The following is a 25,071-nucleotide window of genomic DNA, read 5'->3' on the forward strand; positions in this document are numbered from 1 at the left end:
AAACCAACCTAATTTCACCAGTACAATTGTATGAAAAAAAAAATCCAATTTTATAAGACGAAACAGTTTTACATTTGGAACATACATTGGGAATCAATGAAGCACTAATGTAAGACATGTTTTAACTGCTGCCATTTTACACCAACTTTCATCAACCAGAGAGATATGCAATCATAGAAGAGACAGGGGTACTAATACCTCCAGCCACTGGAGCACACTAGAATACCTCGCAGACACGAGACTATTTCAGTAAGGGTTGTAATGTTCACATTTTATCTGACTCCTGCTCACCCCATCTGTCCATAAAACCCACAGCTGACAGCAACAACTTCACACCACCTCTCAGTGGGCTGTCAAAAGTCTAGGAAATGTAGGAAATCACTTAAAACAGAATCACAACATTTCATCATAAAATATATTCAGTGATGTATTGGAAATCACAGCTTGAGTATCTGAGCGTGGCATTTCCCTTTAAAGCTTATGTTTAAATTCATAAATCAGAGATGTTTATTTACAAAAGACCTGCAACTCCTTCTGACTGTTTTAGTTATTTTCTGTCTGTGAAAACCCTGTGAAGTGCATGGCAGTGTGTGTGAGTGTTGTGTGAACAAAGCTTCATTCTTCAGCAGTCTAAACCCCCGCCTTACTATCATTATAATGATGTCATTATTGCAAGATAATTAGCCTTGAAAATGTATCTTGGGAAACAATCTCATAGCTTCTACTTTCTCAATCTGGCAGAGTGTCTCTGTTTTGCAGCCAACTATATATTGGACTTGATAATGACTCTTTTCTTATTTGGTTGGTTACAGAAATGTACTTCACAATATCCACTGTGATCACTTTGCTTTACTGCGGGTAATACAAATAACAGACACTCTAATGAGATGTCAGAGATCATCAGTGAAGCTGGGGAGAAAATAACGGCTATACTGAGAAGAACTTCAAAACACTGCTATGAGCTTAGCAACATAATACACCCAGCGCGCTCAAGGTGGCACCTCGTGGCATTAAACAATCCAAGGTAGTTTTTGTAACAGCTATATTAGCTGTATAATGTTTTCTCATTTTGGCTGTTTCATGGCTTTGTGGCGAGCTTATGGAGAGCTGCTTTAAATGCAAAAGCAGGGAACAGTCACATAAAACTGCAAGCTGAGCAGATGAATCGCTCGCCGTACTGGGTAAGAACTGTGCCTGTGGAAAGAACTGTGGCTGACTGATTAAAGTTTGCAGAGTGGCCTGACAAAAAGAAAGAAATAGCTCAATGTGTACTTAACTGTGTTTTTTCTTCAGATGAGAATCATAAGAGAAGCAGGTACAGCACAAACAGCAAGCTGTCAAAGTGGTACTTAAGGGAGAAGAAATAAAAAGCTATTTCGTAATCTTCCCCCGCTGCAAATACCATGCTCTGGTCAAATAAATTCCCAGCCTCCAAATGGAAACAATCAGCAGTCAATGCCATGAACACATTGTGCTGTCTCTTAAACTGCAACTGCCATTAGTCACACAGGGACAATTAAAAAAGCTTCCCCAGCCCGTCCTTTGTAAATCTGTCTGAATTGCCTTAATCCTTCATTATTAAACTCAAGAAGAGTTGGTGGGACCATTCATATCTATATAGCTGGCTGCTCAGCCTAGAAGAGCTGCGTGGATTCAGGCTCAGAAAGCAGCGGGGGGTTGGGGTGGGGGGATAGCTGGATGTTTGTGATGCAGATTCCCTACTAGAAGCAGACCACCAGCAGTGTGGACCACAAACACACACGTACACACTCATGCAGTACAGTGGTTTGTCAGTATATCAGGGTGGGCCTGGCCGTGTAGTCGGAGTCATACATCAGCCAGTCATAGTAGTTCCCTGCTGATGTGATGGAAGGAGGAGGTTTAGGACTTTAATCAGCGCTCTGTTGAGGTGTGTCACACACACACACACACACACACACACACACACACACACACACACACACACACACACACACACACACACACACACACACACACACACACACACCTCAATACATTATGTCGCAGCACCGAGCCTAGACCACGAATGCTTGCTCAGATCCATGGTCATATTAAGTCTTTTATTAGGTAGTTCCTGATTTATCAATAATTCCAATAATGTCAATCCCTAATGTTAAAGCCTGGTCACAGCAGAAAAAGGCACAACAAGGTTCACCCATACATCCCTTTGAAACAGGTGGTGCTAGAAGCTTTGTAACATATTAGCCCCTTTCACACAGCCTGTTCGTTGACACCAACTCCTCTTTTGCTTCACACAGTAGGGCGGTATTACGCCACCTTTGCTGGGTTCTGTGCAAATAAACAAAGCTGCCATTGTGAAGTCACTTCATTACGGCACTATTGCAGAATGTCTGTGTGAAAGGGGCTAGTGACCACTCACAGGGCTAGTTGGTGATCCCTTGTAGCTGGTGAGCTTACAGCTAACATGAGCAACTGCATGTTAAGCTAGCTGACCGTAAAGATAAAAAGTCAACAAATCATAGTTTAGAGAAGTTTAGTTTAAGAGGGAGGACAACCCCCTTAGCCGTGATATAATCCCAACATCTCACGGCCTGTAGTGAGCTTTTGAGTTTATAAAACAGTTACCAACAAGGCCATATTAAAGTGATGGACATATTCCAATTTAGATGGTGTCTATTAACAAAAGCATCCATAAAGCATTGTTACAAAAGAACGATTTTTTTACACAGAAATAAGCCCAACTGGCTGGTGGTTGCTATGGAACGTACTATCGTAATGTAATTCAGCCTGTTGCTGCCATGTTAGCTTGACCTAGTGTAGCCTAGTGTAGCTTGTAGACATCATGAAGTTTCTCAAACTGAATAAAGACCCCACATATTAACATTAAACTGCATTGCTAGCTCAATCTTGTTAAAGCTAAGATATCTGCTGAAAGAAATATTTTTCTGTGGATAGATTAAAGCAACAGAGAGGGTTTCCCCTGCCCATTTATTAAGGATTCTTTTTCTCTATAAATATGTTGTAAAAAATAAGACTTACCAATCACTGTATAAACATTTCGAAATCTTCTGCAAGTCCCTACACTGTATAAAAAGATGAAAGCTGTATACGGGAATTATACCATGGCTAATAACCAATCAGACTGCTTGATTCAAGCCATCCGTTTCATAACTCAACATTTTGCACAGATTTACCTTGTTGTTTTAGCAGATCTGCTGACTCCTTTGAAACAACATGATTGGACAGTTTTAAATGCTGGTGTGACTGTGCCTTTGATGGAGAGTTTTCGACATCAGTAATGGGCAAATAATGTTGAAAAACAAGACTATCGACTTGTGTACACAGTATCCACATAGAGAATGTAGAAAAAAACCTCAGTGATTTTTAATCAAAATGAAACCCTGACCAGCCTCACTAACCCAACCTATCTTTCCCAAAATAAGTGTATTTTAATTTAAGCCCCAACATACTTTGGCAGATATTATACCTTTGTTGAAAAAAGTTGCAGGAGTTAATGGCATAAAAGTATAAAGTATAAAGTATAAACGGTTTATCTCCTAACAACGTCCAAATAGGATCACAGCACCATGTGAAATTGGGCCAAAGCAGCTTAAAGTTGCGAACCAAAGCGAGTGATGGAGGGCTCACAAATTGAAAGATGAAGCTTGACATCCTGATTAAGGCAGGCAAGGTGTCACATCATTGTCAGCCTTTGTGTATTGGTTGCAGGATTTGCCACTACTGTAATTGGTGATTTCTGTCTCATAGGCGACGAGTTAGATGAGGCTTAAGACTTAGTGGGAGGGCCCAGGCAAGAGTTTGCTTTTTCAGGGTGCTGATCTTCTCCCAGACCCCATCCCAATTACCACAGGAACAATGACAGACAGTGGCTGTGCCTCTTTATGTCACACGTCCGGTATGTTTACTTAGCGTATCTCCAATCCACTTTGTCACCAGTTAATTGGACAGAGATGAGTTACTCTAATGAAAATGCCAGACATGTTCACACAGTTTAAAGCAAGCTAGCTTCAGTTATCTTGAGGTGAGAAAAAAATAACAAAAAGCGTGTTGGCAGTGTGGGGGAGAAGTCTTCCTCTCCTGCAGCACACCATGCATATGCTTTCAGTGTGTGTGTGCGTGGGGGCGGGGGGGGGGGGGGGGGGGGGGGGGGCATTGACTTTAGAGTATGCACTAGTCTCTAGTGGCTGTCAGATGTTGCACACTTTAGACTCCTACACTGATTTCATCTTGTATTATCAACTGTGATTTCATTTTAGCCAGAAAGCTGAGGATGTTATCTGTAATATGTCAGATTAACAAGCCTATACAGCTAAAATACATCCAGTCGGTGCATTAAGTCACTGGGTCTTGTGAGCTAGATGTAATTGAATTTTGCATTGTAGACAAAATCAAATAACGTCATGACATTAATAAGTGATTATCTCTTTTCCTCAGCACTAAAGGAGTGTTTTTACAAAACTCCAAAGGGACGTCTGGCAGGCCTTTAATTTCATCTCTCATCTCGACATCTACTGCCAAAGTATACTGGTCCTAACACATTGTGACATACTTTTTGGCAGCATTCGGCAGCGAGTCACCAGTGTGATAGGGAGATGACTTGGGAAGAATTTACAAATTTAATTAGCTCCGTCTCTAAGGATACAAGCTCTTCCAATTTTCATTTAGATGTAATCTTTCTCCGGAGAGTACATTACAGCACACAGTTCTCAGCAAAGAATAGCTCCTCTCAGTCACATTACTGCACAACGCGTAGTAGACACTGGCTGCCTTCTTCCACAAGTGTAATGGCATAAAATATGTGAAAATAGTAGACACCCAGCATTGAAATACAGCAAGTTAACTCAACTCTGGGGTCATAATTTGGTGGGTTTTTGTTACAGTGGAAGATTTTTTTCCCCTCCATCCATTCTTTAAGAGAGCAGCTACCAGTGCACCTGCAGCTTCTTTATATCAAGCAACGCTTGATAGATACATTTGGATGATGTTATGGCGTGATCTTGTTTATTTTGCTCAAAGACAACTGGCCAAAGGAGCCTCTGACAATACAACAACAATACAACACTACAAGGTGTGGCGTAGGACAACCTCTGCCGACAGGTAAAGGCGCCATCACAGACAGAGACACAGTCAATTAGGAGATTAGTATTAGGCACCGCAGCTGGTGAAAGGAATACAGCTGAAGTCGCAGTGCGTGAAAGTTTGGGTGAGAGTGCTGGTGTCCAGATGGTTAAAGTGTAATCCCGGCATAAAAGCATCCCATGTTCTTTTTTGGCATGAATATACATCAAATAAGCCATCCAGACAGTTTTTTTCGTTGATAAAAGCCGATTACCGTATGCACTGGAGTTCACCTCAAGGAGAAAAATATTTAACTGAACTCCAGTGCGTTCGATAATTGACTTGTATGGAGTGCCTGTCAATATGGACCAGGCGTGGTTTCTCTGTTAATTGGTGATCAATAGTTTATTTGATATATATTCATGCCGAAAATGACCATGGGAGGCTTTTAAGCGAGAATCACACTTCAAGGACATTGTCTGTGTTTATGCTGTTCCTTTGTTACGTTTATCCATGAGGACTGTGTATGTGTTAACAACGTATAAGTAGGGCTGATTGTATCCATCTGTTATCTGTTTACTTTAGGACTGTTTTGCCCGGTAATCCTGTTGAACGCAGTGCCGTCCGTTGTTAACAAGATGGGGATGTGGAGCGCTGTTTAAAGCGCTGTTTCAACTGCTGTGTGTGTTATTAATATGATGTTTTATGATAAAAATATGTGTTGGTTCACAAGCCTTAAGCTCAAAAGTTGTTTTTTCATGGTTAAATGTGAGCAACTCTCTGTGTTATTTTTATTAATTCTTTACTTTCTCAATGGTCATTTAGAATTGACTGACAATGACATTGTCTATATAATGTATTAAAATGTATGATAATATTCTTTATAAAGTTATTTGTTTAGGAAAGCAGCCTTCTGAGTACATATTAAGGGTCTATTTTCCTTCCAGCTCAATATTTCATTATATCAGCCATCATTTCAGTAATTGGTGAATTTTTCCACTCTAAAGCTGGTATTGGTATCGGCCTTAAAAATCCAATGTCAGTCAGGCTTTAATCATTACAGCCTTAAGAGATAACAATGCAACATAATAGTATTGTGGTAGCTGGTAAGGAAGCATTCTGGGAATTGTAGGGAGTCATTGAGTAAGGTAAAAGTAGACAAGGGTGGGTTAGGAAAAGAGCACCAAATATATCACAAAGCAACTCAGACCTTCACAAATTGCAGATATGTGAAATTGGAAAAAGCACCAAGGTCATACTTCTTCTATTTTCCTCTAAGAAAGACAAACAAATATTCTATTTCCTAATAAAAAAATGTCCACGACCACTTGCCTGTAAGCTGTTTCTCCTCTACTCAGGTAGCACATCTATTTATAGCTAGAATGTGTTGTACATGCATTTTGTTAACAATCTCTGAAATCACAAAGGTTAAATGGGTTATCATTTCCTCCCAGCAGTGTTTCAGTAAGACCCAAACTCTTCCCACTAACTCTTTGTCCAAGAAGGCAGCAGAATGAGCAGAGAGGATGAATCATCTGATACAAAGAGACCAGGAGCCTCCGCAAAAGCTCTTGGCCATGTTACCTTGTCAAAGCATCCCTCACGCCCTTACTAACTTCTTCTAGCCCAGATGTGAAGCCCATCTGCTCCACAACCAATACCAACGTTCTTTTGAATCCTCGGCTGCCATAATCTTTAAACTGTTGTTTTATATCAAATAATTAAAAGTGGCCTACCAGATGGCTGTCATACGCTCCCTCTGCTTTGATAACAAAAAGGGTTTGGTAAGTGCTGGTTTAAAGCAGTAGAGGTACAGCTGAGGACGCTAGCAGGTGTGCAGGGCTAAACTAAGTCTTGGTCAGGCCCTGAAAGAATTTGAGGAAACAGATTTTGAGGGTCAAAAGGTTGTCCGTAATTGCCAGCGGTCTGTTTGAGTGGAGGCAAATGGACTGTCTGAATCTTTTATCCCTCCCATTCTCCAAAGCCAAAGTGGTCTGCCACAAACTCATTATGATTTCCAAGTGTGATGATCTGAATAAAAGGGGGAGGGGGTGAAGCAGGGGGTTGAAGACATAATTAGTTTTCCTCACTGCAGGAGACAGTATGCTGATGAGACAATGAAAGACAGAAATTAAGACAAGCTGTCAATCTCCCTCGATTCTTTCATCTCACAAAGCACCAGTGAGCAATGCTCATAGACCCCCCCCCAAAAAAAAATCCAAAAGACCCTGCAACCGCAGTGCATGACTGTGTTACACAACACAAACTTCTGCCAACTCTATGACTATATACCATTTCATGAAAGAAAAAACAAACGCTCCGAAAGCTTTCTAGAGAACATAATCCCAGGTCATTTTTGTGTGCTAGAAGTGCCAGAAATGTATTCAAATGTTCAGCATCGCAAACATATAACCTAATATTTAAGAATGCTTTGCAAGCCAATTTAAGATTACAAGGTACACAAAATAAGAAGAATAAAACACATTAATCAAGCAACGTGCTCCTTCTTACAGCACTATAAGGAGTAACCTTTTAAGAGCAGCTGATAAAGCTTTGGTCTATATTCTGAGCCTCTGAGACAGATTTGAAAAAAAGCATCCACCCCAACCAAACCCCTCCCCCCAGTGTTCCATGATTGCTCCCCCCTGAGCTCATATCCCCTCCTTCGCCTCCTTACGACACACAGAACAAGAAGCTGGCCGGCTAAAAACACGTGGCTAACGTATGCTAACATGTGTTGTTATAGGCGTTTATCAGACCGGGGACGTTCACAGTCATAAGCCAGTATTGGCACAGACTAATGGAGGCTATTTATGTAACATCTATCACAATGAAACACAAAAATGACCTGTTGAACAAAAAGTCTGCTGTCTCAGCTTCTGTTTTCAGTCCCAAATCCTGGTGGAGCCTTTTCCACCATTCAAAGGAATCCCTCTCTGGTTCCTATGTAGGTCACATTTCTTCTGGGCTTCTGCCTTTTCCTCGGTCCACTTGCGGTTTTTTTTAACCTTCTCCGTTGGGGCGAGCAGAGGCTTCCTGCTGGTATCGGTCTTTTCCTTCTCCATGGTAACAGAAGCTCCTGTAGCTGAGCTTGTAAGCTAATCACTAGCCGACCAGAGTTTACAGAAAAGGAGGGGGAGTGGGAGGGGACGAGGAGCAGCGGAGACAAGGTGATTGGATGGAGGGTACCAGCCAATGGGAGCACCCCAGACCAGGTTTACTTAGTTAATTGTATTCGTGTTAAATCTTTATATATTTATATATATATACACATCTATAACATGTGATAAGCTTCACTATCCTATTTTGCAAAGGAGGTGCAAAGTCGGAGACACACGCACCGCCACCCTCAAGGGTCGGTTCTCGGCCCCACCCTGTTTACTCTCTACACTCTCACATCATTCCATTGCTATGCTGATGACACACAACTCTACATAAAACTGACCCATTCACATCTGCAGCCTCACTGTCGTCGTCATCATCATCACCATCACCGTCATCATCATCACCATCACCATCATTGTCATCATCACCATCATGACCATCATCATCATCATCACCATCATCACGATCACCATCATCGTCATCATCACCATCATCGTCGTCATCCTCACCATCACAATCATTGTCATCGTCACCATCATCGTTGTCATCATCATTATCATCACCATCACCATCATTGTCGTCATCATCATCATCATCATCATCATCATCATCATCATCATTGTCATCATCGTCCATTGGTAGGATAGGTATTTGGTATAGGTCAGGTCATCTCCAATAACCCACATCACCTTCTCTGGTCAAAACATGTCCCTGTTATCTACAGTCACCCACCTGGGGGTAAGATTCGTCACTCATCTCACATTTGACACCTACATCAAATATCTCTGCATGATCTCCTTCTACCACCTCAAGAACATTGCCAACCTCCGTCGCACACTTCGTCTGTCAGATGCAACAAAACTGTTCCACCCCTTTGTCTCCTCAAGGCTGGACTACTGCAACATACTCCTCATCGGGACTCCTAGCAAAAGCCTTCAAAAACTGAAATACATCCAGAACAGTGCTGCTAGGATCCTGATGAAGGGTACGAAATTACGACCACACCACACCCATCCATCACTAACTCCACTGGCTTCCTGTCTCATTCAGGATCTAGTACAAAATCTCCCTACTGACCCATCTGTGCAACCATGGAAATGCCCCTCCCTACCTCAGAGAACTACTCACACAACAACCTCCTCACGTAACCTCTGCTCTGGAAAGGAAGCCATCCCTCAGCCCTCCAGAACCAAGCTCTGCACCATGGGGGATCGGGCTTTCTGCTCAGCCGCTCCTCGCCTATGGTATTCCCTCCAAGGGATTCAAAAACCCCTGACTCCTTTAAGAAGGGCCTGAAAACCTTTCTTTTAAAAAGCTTTCTCTTAAACTTTGTATCTTCGTGCTGTTGTTTTCAAGACTGTTTTTAATCTTCTTGTACTCTGTAGCTCTTTGGGATTGCTTTTAACAGTGAACTGTGCTTTAAAATAAAATGTGTTCTTCTTTTTATTATTATTATTATTATTATTATTATTATTATTATTATTATTAATATTATTATTAATATTATTATTATTATAATTTTGAATAACACATACTGCTTCAGAAAGATAGAATATATTGGGCATCATGATCAGTAGTATAATGTACATTCTTTCCAAAACATGTCTGAGAAGCCAGGCTGGATGATCACTGAGTGATTGTTGGCACTCAGAATGTGTTCATTTAATGAACTGCAAATCCATTTGGGGAGATGCACAACTAAAGCACAATGTACACTGAAATGATAAGGTATTTATGATGGGTCTACAGACTGTATGACCTGTGTTGGGTCTATGTAAATCATAAATAAGTCATAGAGCGTGGTCTATACCTACTATAACTTTTGTTATGATTTGGCACTATAAATAAAATAAAATTGAATTGAATTAAATTTAATTGAATTGTCAGAATCTAGGGGCAATTTTGTGTACCACAGCTATCTATGATCCTTATCCAAGTAAAGACACCTCTTAGAGCTGATAAAGATGGAAAAATTGGGCACTAATATTTGGCGGCGGAGTGGCAGTGGAACAAGCTAAAAACAAAACATTTTTGGTGGTTGTGGCTCAGTCAGTCGGGACGTGGCTTGAGAACCAGAGGATCGCCAGTTCAAGTCCCTGTAGGGACCAGGTACACAATGACTCAGTCAGATTTCAAATGTTTCCAACTCTCACGCCCCTCCTACTCTACCATCGAGCTCCTCTGCTCCCTCCAATTGAGTGCTCGTCAGTGCACCAGATTCATGTGAATGTGCCCGTGTCTTCTCTCATCAATAAACAGCACGGAGTACACACTACATGGAGGTAGGCTGGCTAACTTACTTAAAGTTAGCAGCTGCTAACGTCATTTAGCGTATGCCTAGCGTGAGGCGTGTGCCTGTGATATTGTAACATGGGTGAGTGGACGAACTGTGAACAGGATGATACGGGCGCTGTGGATTTTTGCAAAACAAACAACAGGTTCTATGTACACGTAGAGGCATGTTTTTTTTCTAAAACCGGATATTATGTCGTTCTATTGGAGCAGAGTCGGCTTCAGTGGATATGATCAAACAAATGTTGCCGTCTGGGACTTTAATGCAAGTGTGGGTCCTGTTTGATGTGTCCTGCCTGCTTTGGTGGCTTGAAAACAAATACAACACAGGATTGGGAAGGGATAAGAGTTTGTGTGGTAGTGTGACGGGACAGGACTGAAAATCCACCCTCTATGGGCAAGTGTACTGGGGTTTTATGGATTTATTAAACAGTTCAGCTTTAGAGTTAATAATTTTCTTTCACACATTAACATATCATGAACAGGATGAAGAAATGTTACTTTATCTTTCACTTCATTTTAAAATGTCCCTTTGATAGATGCAGGCAGATATTTCTTGTGTGTGATGAAATGTCTCTCCAGATAACATGCAAACAGTCTCTTTGAACAATCCCTCAGCACCACCAGAAAAAATACCATCGCCTACAGGGAACAGCGATCAAAGTTCAGCTATTGACTGGGGATTGTATGTGTGTGTGTGTGTGTGAGAGTGTGTGTGTGTGTGTGTGTGTGTGTGTGTGTGTGTGTGTGTGTGTGTGTTGTCCAGTAGGGGGAATTCACTGCTTTGGGCACCTACGGCATGCAACCCTGCTTGCCTTTTATTACCCTTGGAAGTCCTTTTAACTCCTTCGGCAGGAAATGAAACACTCGAATCGCTCTATTGCAAAGTGCCGGAGCCATTTGCAGCCTGGGCTGTGACATTCTTGAGCATGTGTTCCATATAAAGAGAGGCTCTGGGAGTCACAGGTGCATGCTGACAGGGTGTGTGTGGTATGTGTGTGTGTCTTTGATTGAATGTATATGAGAGCAGAGAGGGAGTGCAACCAAGTGAGCAGATAAAGAGAGAGAAGGAAAGAAAGTATTTTGGTGTTTACCGAGTCCTTACAGTCACCCGTGGGCAGTAAACAGAGAGCTGCTGCATTCCAGAGCCAAAGCCAGCTGCCTTCACTGACTGGTCAACGCTTGAAACACACAGGGCAACTTTAAATATGGACGCTGAAGTTCACTTCTCAGGGAGGAAACCAACTCACTGACTGCTGATTTTGAGTTATGGTGCCTTTATTTCTGGTTTGAATGTTTTGGTGATAAAACCACTGAAATGCTAACCTTTCAATTGCTGAATTTTAGCATAACAGTTAAACGAGTAGAGAGAGTGCGATACAGTCAAGGAATCATCTTAGTATTTTCACTTACTCAGCAATTATCTATCTAAAGTTTGTTAAAAAAAAGCCACCATAAGCCACTGGTCATGTCAGACCACACAACAGTTCTCTAGGATTTCAGGCAGCGCTAATGCAATAAAATAGTAACAATACACTTCCAGTCTCTAGTGAACGTCATGTGGATGGATGAAACGTATGTAGCCTATAATGTGTTTAGATTTTATTTTGTTAATATTATATGTTTACACAGCTAACAGAATTTTTTTTGCATTACAAGTTTGCTAACGTTACTTAATGTTAGCCTCGCTGTGTTCACAGGAGTGTACCTATGTTCCCCGGTCTGTTATTTTTTCCACAATCAGTGCAGAATTCCACGGCAAAAAGGCCTATGTAGACCCTAACCCTACCCCCTTACCCTGACCCTCACCGTAAACCCTAACCCTGACCCGAGCGGGGAACATAGGACCAGAGGAACATAGGGATGGCCCTGTGTTCACAGATCTCGTGATAGTTTGTTGCTGAGACAGAAACAGATACATTTTCTCCTGGTTTGTCCGTCTGAAAAATGGCATTTTAGTGTTAGAATGTTCTGGAGATAGGCTATGTGTGAGTCTTCTGACATTATCCAGGGTTCATATGAAACAATTTAAAGTGTTGCTTTTGCGTAAATAAACAATGAATATAGCCCATCCCTATTTGTTTCTTTGTTTGCTTTTGCACCTGATGCATTTATCAGATTTTCAACTGGCTTCCAAGCTCCTTTATTATTCTCATCATTATCTGTTTCTAGAAATGAAACTTATTCACAAGCAGTTAGAAAATGCTATACATTTAAAGAATGATGATAAATAATTGGGTGTGTTGCTGTGGCACAATGAGGATTTGTGCTCCGAGTGCTTCACAGTGCTGCTAAATATGTATATTCTCATGACATCTCTTTTGTTCTCAGGTCACACTGTTATTTGTCCCACGCTTCATCTGCTGCACCAGACTGACTACCTTAATTAGTGGCACTCACTGAGAGACATTAATAAGTGTCCAACAAACCTGAGATGGAATATATTAGAGTTCCATTTTTGTCGACAATGACATTTCTCACCAACTACCCCTCAGGTCTGTAATTTCACTGAGTGACTACTCTGTGCTCTGTCACACTGAGGTGGCGGCACGGAGATGGCTCAGGTGCACACACCTGAATCTGCTCATGTACTGTTACATATACATGGGAATACACATCCAAATCAGTCAGACACTAGATTAGCTGATGATTGAGATTAGCTATTACACTGTGTCAGAGAAAGATCAGTGACACAAAGTGCCACCCGTTAGACTCAGTCCTTGATAACCAAAGCATTTAGGAAAGGGAAAAAATTCCCCACGGACAGCGCCAAAGCTAAAGGGATTATTAAGAAGGTGATGCAGTTCTGAAAGAGTAGTGAGTGCTGAAAAATGACTGTCATTGAGTAGGTAACGTTTAGTGTATAGCAGCTAGAATAGTTATTTTTCATGAGAAAACAGGATATATTAAAGGATGTTTAAAGAGGCCCTATGATGCTAGTTTTCAGAGTCATGTTTGTATTTTACAGGTCATCTACAGTAGGTTTACATGCTCTGATCTTTAAAAAAACACATGCTATTTCTCATACTGCCCATTGCTGCAGCACCTATGAGTAGAACGCTCTGATTGGTCGGTTGGTCTGCTCTGCTGTGATTGGTCAAGTGTTTATGCAACGTACAGGGAAATGTTATGCCCCTTACCATATACAGAATAAGTTACCCCAGCAGATGAAATCACCGTCTATATGGAAGCTAGCCACTTTAGCTGTGCAACATGCTAACGTTAGCTTTAACAGGTTAACTTCCAAAATAAACACAAAAAAAGCATAAAAGTGGCCGAACTTACAGCTTACAGTTTGAGCCTGTGTGTATCAGCATGACCAATAGGGAAGTCAGGATTCTGCTACGGAGACAAATCCCGGAAATTCAAAGAAATCTCTGACAGACACCGACACCCTAGTGTTCAGGGTTGAGCACAGCCAACCCAGACAGTCGACAGGGCTCACGTCGTGTAGTATTTGATTAATGAAATTTTGCTATTGTTTAACATGACTATAAAACATTATAATTACATTTATAGGTCAAAAAAGCATTAAAGCACATTAGGTCCTCTTTAATACATTTGCATGACTGAATTTGTGCTCATTCAAAGACAGTGTAATGGGGACTTTAACATAGTTCTGTTTTTATCTTATTTAAACGTCTCCTGTCACAAAAGGGGGAATAAATAACAACAAAAATAACAACAACAAAATAACTGTCTTGAGGACTGTTTAAAGTCACTTTAAGGGATACAGCACAACTGTAGGTGGCTCCATTGTCACCACTAATAAAAGCATTAAGTAACTGCTGTAACATTCTCAATCAACTGCTTGTGTTTCCTCAAAGGAGTTTTTTTTAGCTTCATATTCGCAGCTGAATCTGATTCTAATCTGAGCCCTGCTAACATGTTGATTGCACATTTAAGACATTTGGCTGATCATTTCACCCAGAGTGACCGAGCAGATTAACACTTGTGTGTCTAGCTTAAAGACGCTTCAACAGACCGCTGTATGAGGTGAACCTGCACCTCAGTGGACTGTCACTTGAACTACTTGGCCAGCTGCCAAAATGTGAACATGTGTGTGCTTAGTCAGACATTTCAGTGTCTGAGCTTCCTGCTTTAGCAGTGTTGGCTTCGCCCCTGCACATGAATCCTGTTTGTTTACAGAAGGGTTTAAGATATCATAAAATACACACAAATCTAATATCCCCAAAACAAGGCTTGTTGTCAAATGTCTAGGCTGATAAATGAGAGGGAAGAAAGAAGTGACTTCAGAAAGGTGAGCGTCTGAAAAGCTGAGTTGCTATGTGGAAGGTAAACAGCAGATTGACTGCGGAAAAAAACAGGGAAAAAAAAACATTGCCTCAATCTCTTTCTGCTGCCGTGCCGAGGTCTGAATAATTAAAGCCGTGTCTGTGTATGCTCAGGGGGAACACAGCCTATAGGATGAAGCTGCATGTGAATCAGTGCTCCCTTTTCAACTTCCACACATTCCCAGCAGAGGCCAAAACATCAGAATGTTGCAACGTTTCAGACAGCTCTCAGAATGAAATAATATCTCTCTCTGCAAAACCTCCAAATTAATATGACTGCATCCAAAGCCAAACAAACAGGACTGGTGAAATAAACAAAGAGTCCGCAGAAAATGTGGAAGACTCAAAGAAAATTAATTATTTTTGGAGTTGCAGTTACAACAATAACAGTAATACTACTATTAGAAGTATATCCATTGAGGTACAAATTAAACAGCATTTTATATGGGTTGAAATTATTTGAAGTGTCAGTTTTCAACTCTTCCTCTCCTTCAACATGAGATTTGACTGAATATTTTGCTTGCCCAGCCAGTAGAACCACCTGTCATTCCACCGTTGGTACAAAGGACCAAAGAAATAAAGATATTTCTGTGTGCGTGTGTGTGTGCGTGTGTGTGTGTTTGTGCGTGCGTGCATGTGTGTGTGTGTGTGTCTGAACTGCATATCTTCAATCTTAAGACACTTTCTGCTGATGTCTTGGTTTTCTGATTCTCTGTAATATTTCTTTGCATGTTGCAGGCTGGCTGCTGCAGACATCAACTTCTCTGTGATCACCAAGGAGATCAAGAATTATTTTATATTTTATTGCTGAGATGTGAAAAAAGATTTCTACAGCAAATTGTTTTGGGTTGATTCTTTTGAATTGGACTGGATTTGCTTTATCTTACTCTGGCAAAGAGATCTAAAGACAACAGATTTAGCCTACATGGGGTTCTGTTCCTATTACATCGGAAATGTCCTCGGATATACAGACCGGGGTTTCTGTTTTCTGATGTTTTTTTCCCATAAAAATCGATGTATTTAAATTAAATACAAAGTAATGATTCCCTCTAAGCTGCATGTCTCACTGCAAATGATGAGAAGTAAAATGATATGAGCCAGCAACAATTTGTTTTAGTTTTCAAATTGTTTTCATTTTACAGTATTTGGTTAGATTAGAGAAAAGGTCTATAACGAATAGACACTGTCATGGTGTAATAAGCCGAACAGGCTGCAGAGTTTCGTAATGGACTGAAAATAGTTTTACACTTCTCAATGGGTGGGGTTCACACAGTCTCCCCGGGAAATTAAACTTTATGGGTCATGGTGGTGGGCCACTGGTTTGGCTTGTAAAGGCCCGGGCTGTGGTAGATCTCATCGCTTATCAGGGCCATGGACTTACAAAGGATTTGGAAATTATAATTGAAAATATAGAATCTGTATTAAAAGCTATACTTTTTTTTGATAGGTTTGACAATGACTTTCTGTCACGGTCTGTTTCCATTGTAGCAGCCAATAGCGTTGGGCATTGCTGGTTGCCAGGGTTGTAATAATAATAATCTATTCTTACATACCTGGACACTAATCAACCACTTATCTGATTTAACTTCCCGTGAATTTTATTTGACCTGTATTCTTACATCTACCTCATATTTGAGGAATAATAGAAGAATAAGAGTTTATTGTTTACTGTTTATTGTTTTTTTTTTATACTTTCTGTATTTATTTAGCCAGGGGTTTATTGGTTATCCTATACTGTATTTTTTTATACCTCCCTTTTGTTTTTTGTAAGCTGCTGGAAACTCAATTTAAGCTAGCTAATGGATTCCACAGTACTCACAGAAAGACTTCCAGTTGAAGACTGGCTAACGTTAGATACTGTTGTAAATTAATTGATTAGTCCAAATTAGTGGTTACCCTGTTTGATTCATCACTGACATGGAGCAGGCTGATCACTGACATACTCGGCAACAATTATTTTTTGTTGTTGAGAGTACGATCTTGAGACATTGGATGTCAGTGTTCTGCTCGTTCTCCATATTCAGCCTTAAATACAAGCACGTAGTCTACTTTTCAAAACAAATTATCAATAACTCTACATGCCTTGATGGTGTCATTCTTTAGCCTGCCTATCAATAGTTTTACAAATCAAACAGATAATTTTTGATCAGAATTTGTCTGTGACATTGAAATCTTCCAGGACTCATGGACTGACCATTGTGAACCATCAATTTTTTCAAGGCTTGTGACATAAAGATGCTCAAATTTAACAAACAAGATTGTCATAATTCTATGTTTCTTATGGGGCGGTAGTAGCTCAGTCCATAGGTGACTGACCATGAACGGAGTGTGGACTGGTGGCTGGAGAGGTGCCAGTTCATCTCCTGGGCACTGCCGAGGTGCTGTTGAGCAAGGCACCGAACCCCCAACTGCTCGGGGCGCCGGTCACTGGCAGCCCCCTCGCTGTAACATCTCTCCATTGGTTGCATGTATATAGGTCCTGTCTGTGCATGAGTGTGTATTTCAGGCCTGTGTGTGTGTAAAATGAAAAAAAATAGAGTGAAAATTGAATTTCCCCATTCGCGGGACTAATAAAGGAATTCTTATTATTATTATTATTATCAGCAAATCCCATTATAAATCAACAGTGTGGTGGTCCGTACTCGTATTTCCTTAACCTATCTGTGGCTCTGTTTACTAGTATTTGTGGCAGCAGGACAGTGTATGTGAGATTGAGTCAAAGTAAACTACAGTGTGTGTATGTGTGTGTGTGTGTTCATGGTAATGAAGAAAGTTTTTATGCAATAATGGAGCTCTATGGCCCAGGGGGATAACATGTAGATATACACACACAGGTCATGTGGGCACACTCACTTTAGGTTTGAGTCTTTCCATACAATTTGTTGGCAAGAAGAAAAATTCATGCTGAATACCAACACAGTATATGAGCTATCTGCAGCTATCAGCCCTCTAAACACGCACTGGTTAGGCCTATTCTTGACTACAGCCCTGCATGATTATGTCTGCCTGTGTCCTTTCCAAGGCAGTGAAACAGCCCGTTGCTCTGACAAGCTGCCTGCACAGAGAGAAAGGACTGTCCAATGGCTGGGATAGGGACCGAGTAAAGGGGAAAGAAGCAACGCCAGCTTCTATGAGGGAGGGCTCATTCAAGCACGGCAGATTCGGGGGATTTAGGGAGCTCGTCTGCCAGCAATAAAAGGCTGAAACAGGATACTTGGTGAGATTAATTACCTAGATAGGCCACGATAATGCCATTTAAATGGGAAAGTAATTAAAGTGCACCTTCCATGAAAATTATTCATTGCTGACGGATTGGGTGACAGACAAATCAGGAGGCATTTACAGAAAAGCTACAGGTTAAGTGCTCCGAGCTGCTGCGCAGAGACCACCACAGTTTTATTGCAGCTGTTGAATCTTACTGCTTTGCCCAGCTCCCATCAAATTACTGTGAGCATGTGGAGCCGGGGTGGGTGTGTGTGTGTGAAAAGAATGGGCCTCCAGGTAACGTAAAACAAGGGACAAATGCTACAAAGGAGGATTCGCTTAACTAGAAAATTACACAGGCTGTCACTGGTCAGTGGGGACTGCTCAGAAATCAATCAATCCTTCCTTTAAGGCCACCATGGCAGATTAGAACACAAAAAGGGATAAATCAATGACCGTATTGTTCCCCAAGTGTTACTTTCCCAAATGCACTGAACAATATCCATTTAGTGATGATAAAATGTTGATAAAGTGGCCATATAGATTACCACTGAGGAGCTTGGGTATCAGTTTGCACCCATGAACATTTAGTATTTTAATGATCATTGCTCTCTCTCTCATAGAGATAAATAATTACTAAATCATGCAGGAAACTCTGCTGTCTTTTATTCTGAACTCCAAACTGCTGGAGGACAGTGACGGTGACTCTGACAGCCAAACAAAACGGGAATATTTGCTTCTCACGCGATGCAAGGGCACAGAGGCTTTTCAGATCAAAGCAAAATGCTTAGCTTACATTCTTTTTTTCCTTTTTCACTGAGAGATTGTACTAAAGGGAATTGCCTGTTGTTCTCTTTGAATGTTTAATTGAGTTGGAACTTATGGGGAACTATAACATCTTCTTACATTCACACAGTATTGCACAACAAATTAAGCGAAGAATAGCACACAAAAAGATAACTATGTTGGCTGATTTGGAATTTCCTGATGTAAAAGTGTGCAAAAAACCTGACACAGAGACTTTCTGACTTTTATCATGTGTATGTTATTACGATGTTTTAGAATCACAGCTATGGCATTCTTTGCATTCTGGAACAATCCAGTCTGAATCTTCTTTTACACATTCAACTCATTATATAAATGGTAATTTTACATGTTGGTGTCATGCCTGAATGGCCCCGGATGGAGGTGGGTGTAAATGGCTGCTGCAGTGCATTCTTTGAATTTGTGAAGGGGGTGTGTTTCAAGCTAAAACAAAATGTTAAGTTGCTCTTTAAGGCTTCAAAAGAAAATCCATTTTAAAATTGTAGCCATAAACTGGGTTTTTGGAAACGGACGTAGGGTCTGAAAAGTGAAGTCAATGGTGAAGTGCCTTAAGGTGGAGTGTTTACTGCAGATTTGGTCGGATGAAAATGTTCAAAAACAGTCGGACAAGACGCACAAAAACTCCGAGGTCTGTGGAAAGATTTGTAAACAAAGCCACACACGCGATCAACGCATGTGACGTGTTACGACGTGATGTCGTATGGACAGCAAGAAGCATTGGCCGGCCCTGGCAGTGTGAGTACAAACGGGGCTGGGGCGCGGGGGTAGAGGGAGGGGGGACAAGTACCCTAAAGCCCGGGTCGCGGTACGGAAGGACAGTGTGAGTACGCCCTAAAGAAAGGTCTACATTTCAAAATGATGTCTTCATCTTAAGTGTTTTGGAATGATACACAGCATTTCTATTCCAACTCTTCACAGTCTAAATAAAGTCACACCCACTGTTTCCTGCTCTGACTCACACATGGAGCTTGTGGATACTTCAAAGCACAGCTCAACTATTGTAAAAGTTGCTATCTGACTTTAACAGACTTTTATGCTGCTGGCAGTCAACATTCAAATCAATTTCCACAGACACTGCCTTTCACTCATTATATTGTTTATATATAAACACCCTCTCACTGGTCTCAAGCTGGTCTCACACACACACACACACACACACACACACACACACACACACACACACACACACACACACAAGTCCTGTAGCCTTTCCCATAACCAATTTCAAATCCTATTCCTGTGCCCTTCTCCACAGTGATTTTTCCTGGCTCAGAGATGTGAACATCCGCTTGAATAAATATTAATGGTTATTCTATGAGCAGTGCCCACTCACAAGTGTGCTGGAAGAACAAAAGGCCTTGTTTACAAGTGCGCTTGAGGAAAGCAATGGCATGGAGGGCCTCCGAGAGTGGCTCTGTGGCGCTGTTGACTCACAATGGAGTGCTGATTGAAACGCACTCTTAACTTCCAGCATAAAGCGGGAGCAAAGACGGCGAAAATCCTTAACATGGCAAATTTCTTTGCAACACTGCAAGAACAGAGCTGAAGAAATCAAGCTTATGAACTTGCAGCCTCTACTTAAACTCATTTAAGACAGAGCTGAGAGTAATTAGGTTTCTGGGAACAATAAGCACCCAGCACCTTGTGTAGCTCCAGCCTCACTCCAGACTTTTCCTTTGGTATAATTAGGGGAGGTGTGAATTCCTCATCAGATGGATCACCATCTGCATTCACACGCTGTGTTCATTTCCCCAGTCCAAAGCTACGAGTCTATGTTCATGATTGTTATGCAGGAGGTGGAGATGGGAAGGGATGAAGAAGATGTTTTTTCTTTTTTAAGGTTGTCTTTCAATACTATGAGACTCCTGCGCCTCGCTGTGCAAAGGTTAATCAATTCTGAATGATGAGCCATAAAATCTTTAATAATGCAGTCATTCTCTAATGAGTATGCTCGCTCAAGAAGGACCGATTGTTTTAGGAAGCTCCAATTACAAGTGCTCAAGCATTTCCTAACAGCCCATAGAGCACCGGACACAGGGAGGGTCCAGTGAGCAGGACAATGAGCCCTGCAGTGTGGAGCTAATGTCTGCTCAAGAAGGGAAACAAGAGAGACCCATCACATGGACGTAAATATCAACCCAATGCTGACTATTGCCTAAACTTTGGAGACTGTAGTTCCACCACCATACTCAGATTTCAGAAACTGGCTTATTAATTTCTTCTTTTAAGGTATTATTCTGTCCCATTCTGGCCCTCACTTCTCCTCAGAGGTAAATGTCAGTCTGACAAGATGGCGACTCCCGTAGGCGAGTACGATTGGATCAAGTTGAGAGAACGGACCCCGAGGGAATGGCTACGTCCATTTTTTCTACAGTTTATAGGGTCTACCCTGATGCTAATGTATTATTTAAACATATCAGATTCAAAAAGTATTCAAATAATTTCAGCTATCTGGCATACATGGAGGGAGAGATGGAGCATGAAGAAACAAAAAGTTAGCATATTAGAGATACGTTACGTCAATTACAGAAAATAAATAATAGCTACATTACATTATGTGGAAGGTTATATATCCAGAAAGGATTGCTGTAACAATTCTACCACTCTCAAAGATTAGACTATTCTGTGACTTTTTCTGGTTTTCCGTGACTGTGGGAACCCTGGAGATACTTGGGGAAAATCAAGGCTTTTTTTTTTTTTTTTTTATGAAAATGTTGACATTTACAGACATTGACTATTAGCTATCTACACTTAATGGAATTGATCATCCAAATTATAAGTGACCTGATCCATGCTGGCCAATTACACTGATTATAGTGTTCTCTGCTCTTTAAATGGTTCCACTTACTCATAATAATAAACATGACACCATCTTGGCCAAGCATGCCACTGTCTTTTACAATAGCTCATGGTGAAATATTCCGTCGGGTTAACTGAGTAATTGTCTGTTGTCAACATGCCACAGATAATTATGAGTGAGTCTGAAGGAGCACGTGTTAATAGTTTTTTTTCTGGCTTTTTCCTGCAGGTTGTCCTCTTCCTGCATCCTCGTGTCCTTGGTCAGGCAACCCCACAGCACATTCCAGCACGTGTCTCTGTCACAACCCGAGCGCCGCAAAATACATCATCCCCAACACTACATCCCACACACATCCATTCAACTACCTGCTTCTTTCTTTCTCTCACAGGCGCACACATCTAGTAAACTGATATACTTAGCTACTGTAGCAAACCAAAGCCTCCACACATGTACAGTATGTTTGAAGAGAAAGGTACTGACAACAGAAATTAAAATAATGACACGAATGACTAAACCCATATAATGAGTAAAATCAGCAGGACATGATTGGCCGTCACATGGCAGGGAGGCTTTAGAGTTTGTCACTGCAAAATACAGCACTTTAATTATGGTAGATTCCCCTGGGACTGAGCTGCAAATACAGCACTGGCTCTTTAGGTACCACTGGGATCTGTATCATTGCTAAGCTAATAATGTTGGCCACTGTAGTGCTGATACAGGCCTACACATTAAATTAATCTGGGTAATATGCATACTGGATATATTATGGATAATGTCAGACTATGGTCATTAATGCTAATGGAGAATCATTACCGTAGTTTTCATATGAAAGGTTTTCAAAATTAAACTGTCAATCGCCTAATTCCCCGATGCTCTTTCAGCTGGAGCAAAGGGTGAACTGTTCACAGACTGGTGTAGGCAAAACATCCCTTCAGCTTATGAAAAAGTTTGATATTTTGTGAAATTTGGTCATAGGGTTTGACAAAAAAACACATCAGTTATAGGTGATGGTAAATCAGCAATTGTTTTTTGGGGCGATTCTTTGGGCCATGTTATAATTTTATTTAGTTTGTTTAAAGGTTCCAAACTGCGTCGAGAGCTGGCAGATTTTCAAATCTTACTCGTTGAATATAGCTTTTACATTTCCGCTTGTACACATCTGTCTCATTAGTTTGATGTAAGAGTTCTTACCTGCTTGACCAGTGGCGATGCTCACTGCCGCAAACAGCCTCTGCGTGCGGCTCAGGTCTGACACTCCGTTGACAGCCTCCACCTCAAAAGTGTAGTTGGCATGTGCGAGCAGGTCCAGGATGGTCACATAAGTGTCCTCTAATCCTGACTGTGTGGGAGAGAATCCCACATTCAGCCCACATGGAACACACTCCTCGGGTTCCCAACTGCAACGCCGGCATATAACCCTGTAGGTGACGTCATTGCGGCCACCTGTGTCAGCCGGCGGGCCCCACTCCAAGCTTACGGTGGTCTGGTTGATGTTGTAGACCAGGTTCTGTGGCGCTGAGGGAGGTCCTGTCAGAGGTGGACAAGGAGGAAGCCAAAATTAAATAACCGAGTGCCAAAGAAAGTGACAGCCAAGAGTGTGCACTGAATGAATCTGTGCTTTCACTGTTCTCTGGCAGAGAAAAAAACACAATACAGGACATGCCAGCTCCAGTCCTAAAGCCAAACACTGACACTCAATTATAATAAGACTATCCAGAAAAAAAAACTAGTACAGGTACAGTGAAAAGAAGTCAGCTCTGGCAGGCTCCAAGGTCAGTGTTAGAAGGCTCTGAAATCAAGTAGTGGAGCCCAGAGTTTCAAAGGGGGAATCATTTCATAGCAGAGTTCATGCCACACACACACACACACACACACACACACACACACACACACACACACACACACACACACACACACACACACACACACACACGTTTGCCCTCATTGCTCACCACCCTTTACACTCTAAAGCCTGTAAATCAGAACCAGGAAATCGGGATCGGCCAAGAAAATTACCATGGACGCATTTTTACACCTGATGCGCCCACACCAGCAGACAGAGAGTGCGGAGAATATGTCGCGTTTGGAATCATTTCATGCCCACAGCTCCCACATCCCTGAGCTGTACAACACAATAAAAAAAAAAAATTGAATTAGAAAATATTTGTCATATTTACACCCTACAGTTATGTATTCTTTCTTCCCCACTACGTCAGACAACTTTTTAAAAGTGTTGGTATTGATGTTGTTCATATTGTTTTATACCATGGTCTGGGTGAATACTTGATTCTGATTGGCTGGAGGGTGTAGGTTAAAAAGTGTTAATTTACACCTAGGAAAGACGATCCGTCAAATTGCCTGATGACAGTTCTAAATTATTGCGCTGGCTCAAGCGCTAGATGGTAACCGTGGCAACAGAGACTCAACGTTGTTTCACAGTTTATTCATCAACAGCAAGACAGAAAAAACATGAGTGATTTTATCATTTCTTTTAATTTATTTGGTGAGTTTGACAACTTTGAAGACTGGGATGCAGCAGAAGAAAAAGAGAAAAAAGAATATGAAAAGAAAAAGGAGAAGCGACACAAGGAGGGGAAACAGGAGGAATTGAACGAATTAGAGGATGACAAGGACAAGATAAGCACAAAGAAAACCACGAAATGGGCAGTTAAAACATTAAGAGACTCCCTGGCTGACAAAAACATGGACATCAACTTTGAAAGCTACACTGCTGGTGCTCAATGACGTTTTGCGATTGTTTTATGCGTCTGTCCAGTCGACCAAGGAAGGAGGAGACGACAGTGTTGCCAGTTTGAGGAGTCTGAGAGCCGGTATAAACCGCCATTTAAGTGACGTCAACATCATCAGTGACACTGGCCCTCATTTATCAAACAAACGTACGGCAGAAAAACGTGCGTACGACCATTTCCTGGCAAACTTCGGCATTTATCAATTTGGACGTGAGCGTGAGCTATGATCAAATCTCACGTCTGGTCTGAGATCGTGTATGCAAATTTCAGCCTGTGTATTTGCGGTGCAGCAGAGTAAAATCCGGCTGAAAATAATTAACAAACCTCAGCTGTCATTGAGCATAAGCAGTCACATATTAAGAACAGATCAAAACGAATTCTTAAAACGAATTAAAAAAAAAAAAATTGTGGTTGGAGCAATTGATTGTACTCGTGCGTCTGAAGGCACCATCCATGAATGATTACGCATTACGCAAATGTACAGGTGATTTGTTATGCCAAGCTATCGCTTTTTAGCGTGGTGGCCAGGTGGCCAGGGACACACACCCACATACACACACACACACACACGATTCTTTTATATTTCTAAACAGCTCGGCTCCAGCCCCCCAGCAACCCCGGCAGGGACAAGCGGTTGAAGATGAATTAATGGACGAATGTGTTGGCGCGGCGGCCGCAGCAAGACGATCTGCAGAGCCAAAGTCCTAGTGGCTACCGTCAATAAATTGCATTAAATCAA

The 25,071-nt window shown here is 41.4% G+C and overlaps 1 protein-coding gene across 1 annotated transcript in view; it reads right to left on the reverse strand.

Annotated features, from left to right (window-relative positions):
- Positions 1 to 25,071, reverse strand: part of epha7 (eph receptor A7) — a 122,123-nt gene that overhangs the window by 53,721 nt on the left and 43,331 nt on the right. Inside the window, exon 5 of the mRNA XM_083934059.1 lies at positions 22,774 to 23,109. Coding sequence (XP_083790185.1) covers positions 22,774 to 23,109 — 336 coding nt within the window. The remainder of the gene's footprint in view (positions 1 to 22,773; positions 23,110 to 25,071) is intronic.

Source organism: Echiichthys vipera (genome assembly GCF_963691815.1).
Source record: "Echiichthys vipera genome assembly, chromosome: 19".
In the NCBI taxonomy this organism is placed as follows: Eukaryota; Metazoa; Chordata; class Actinopteri; order Perciformes; family Trachinidae; genus Echiichthys; species Echiichthys vipera.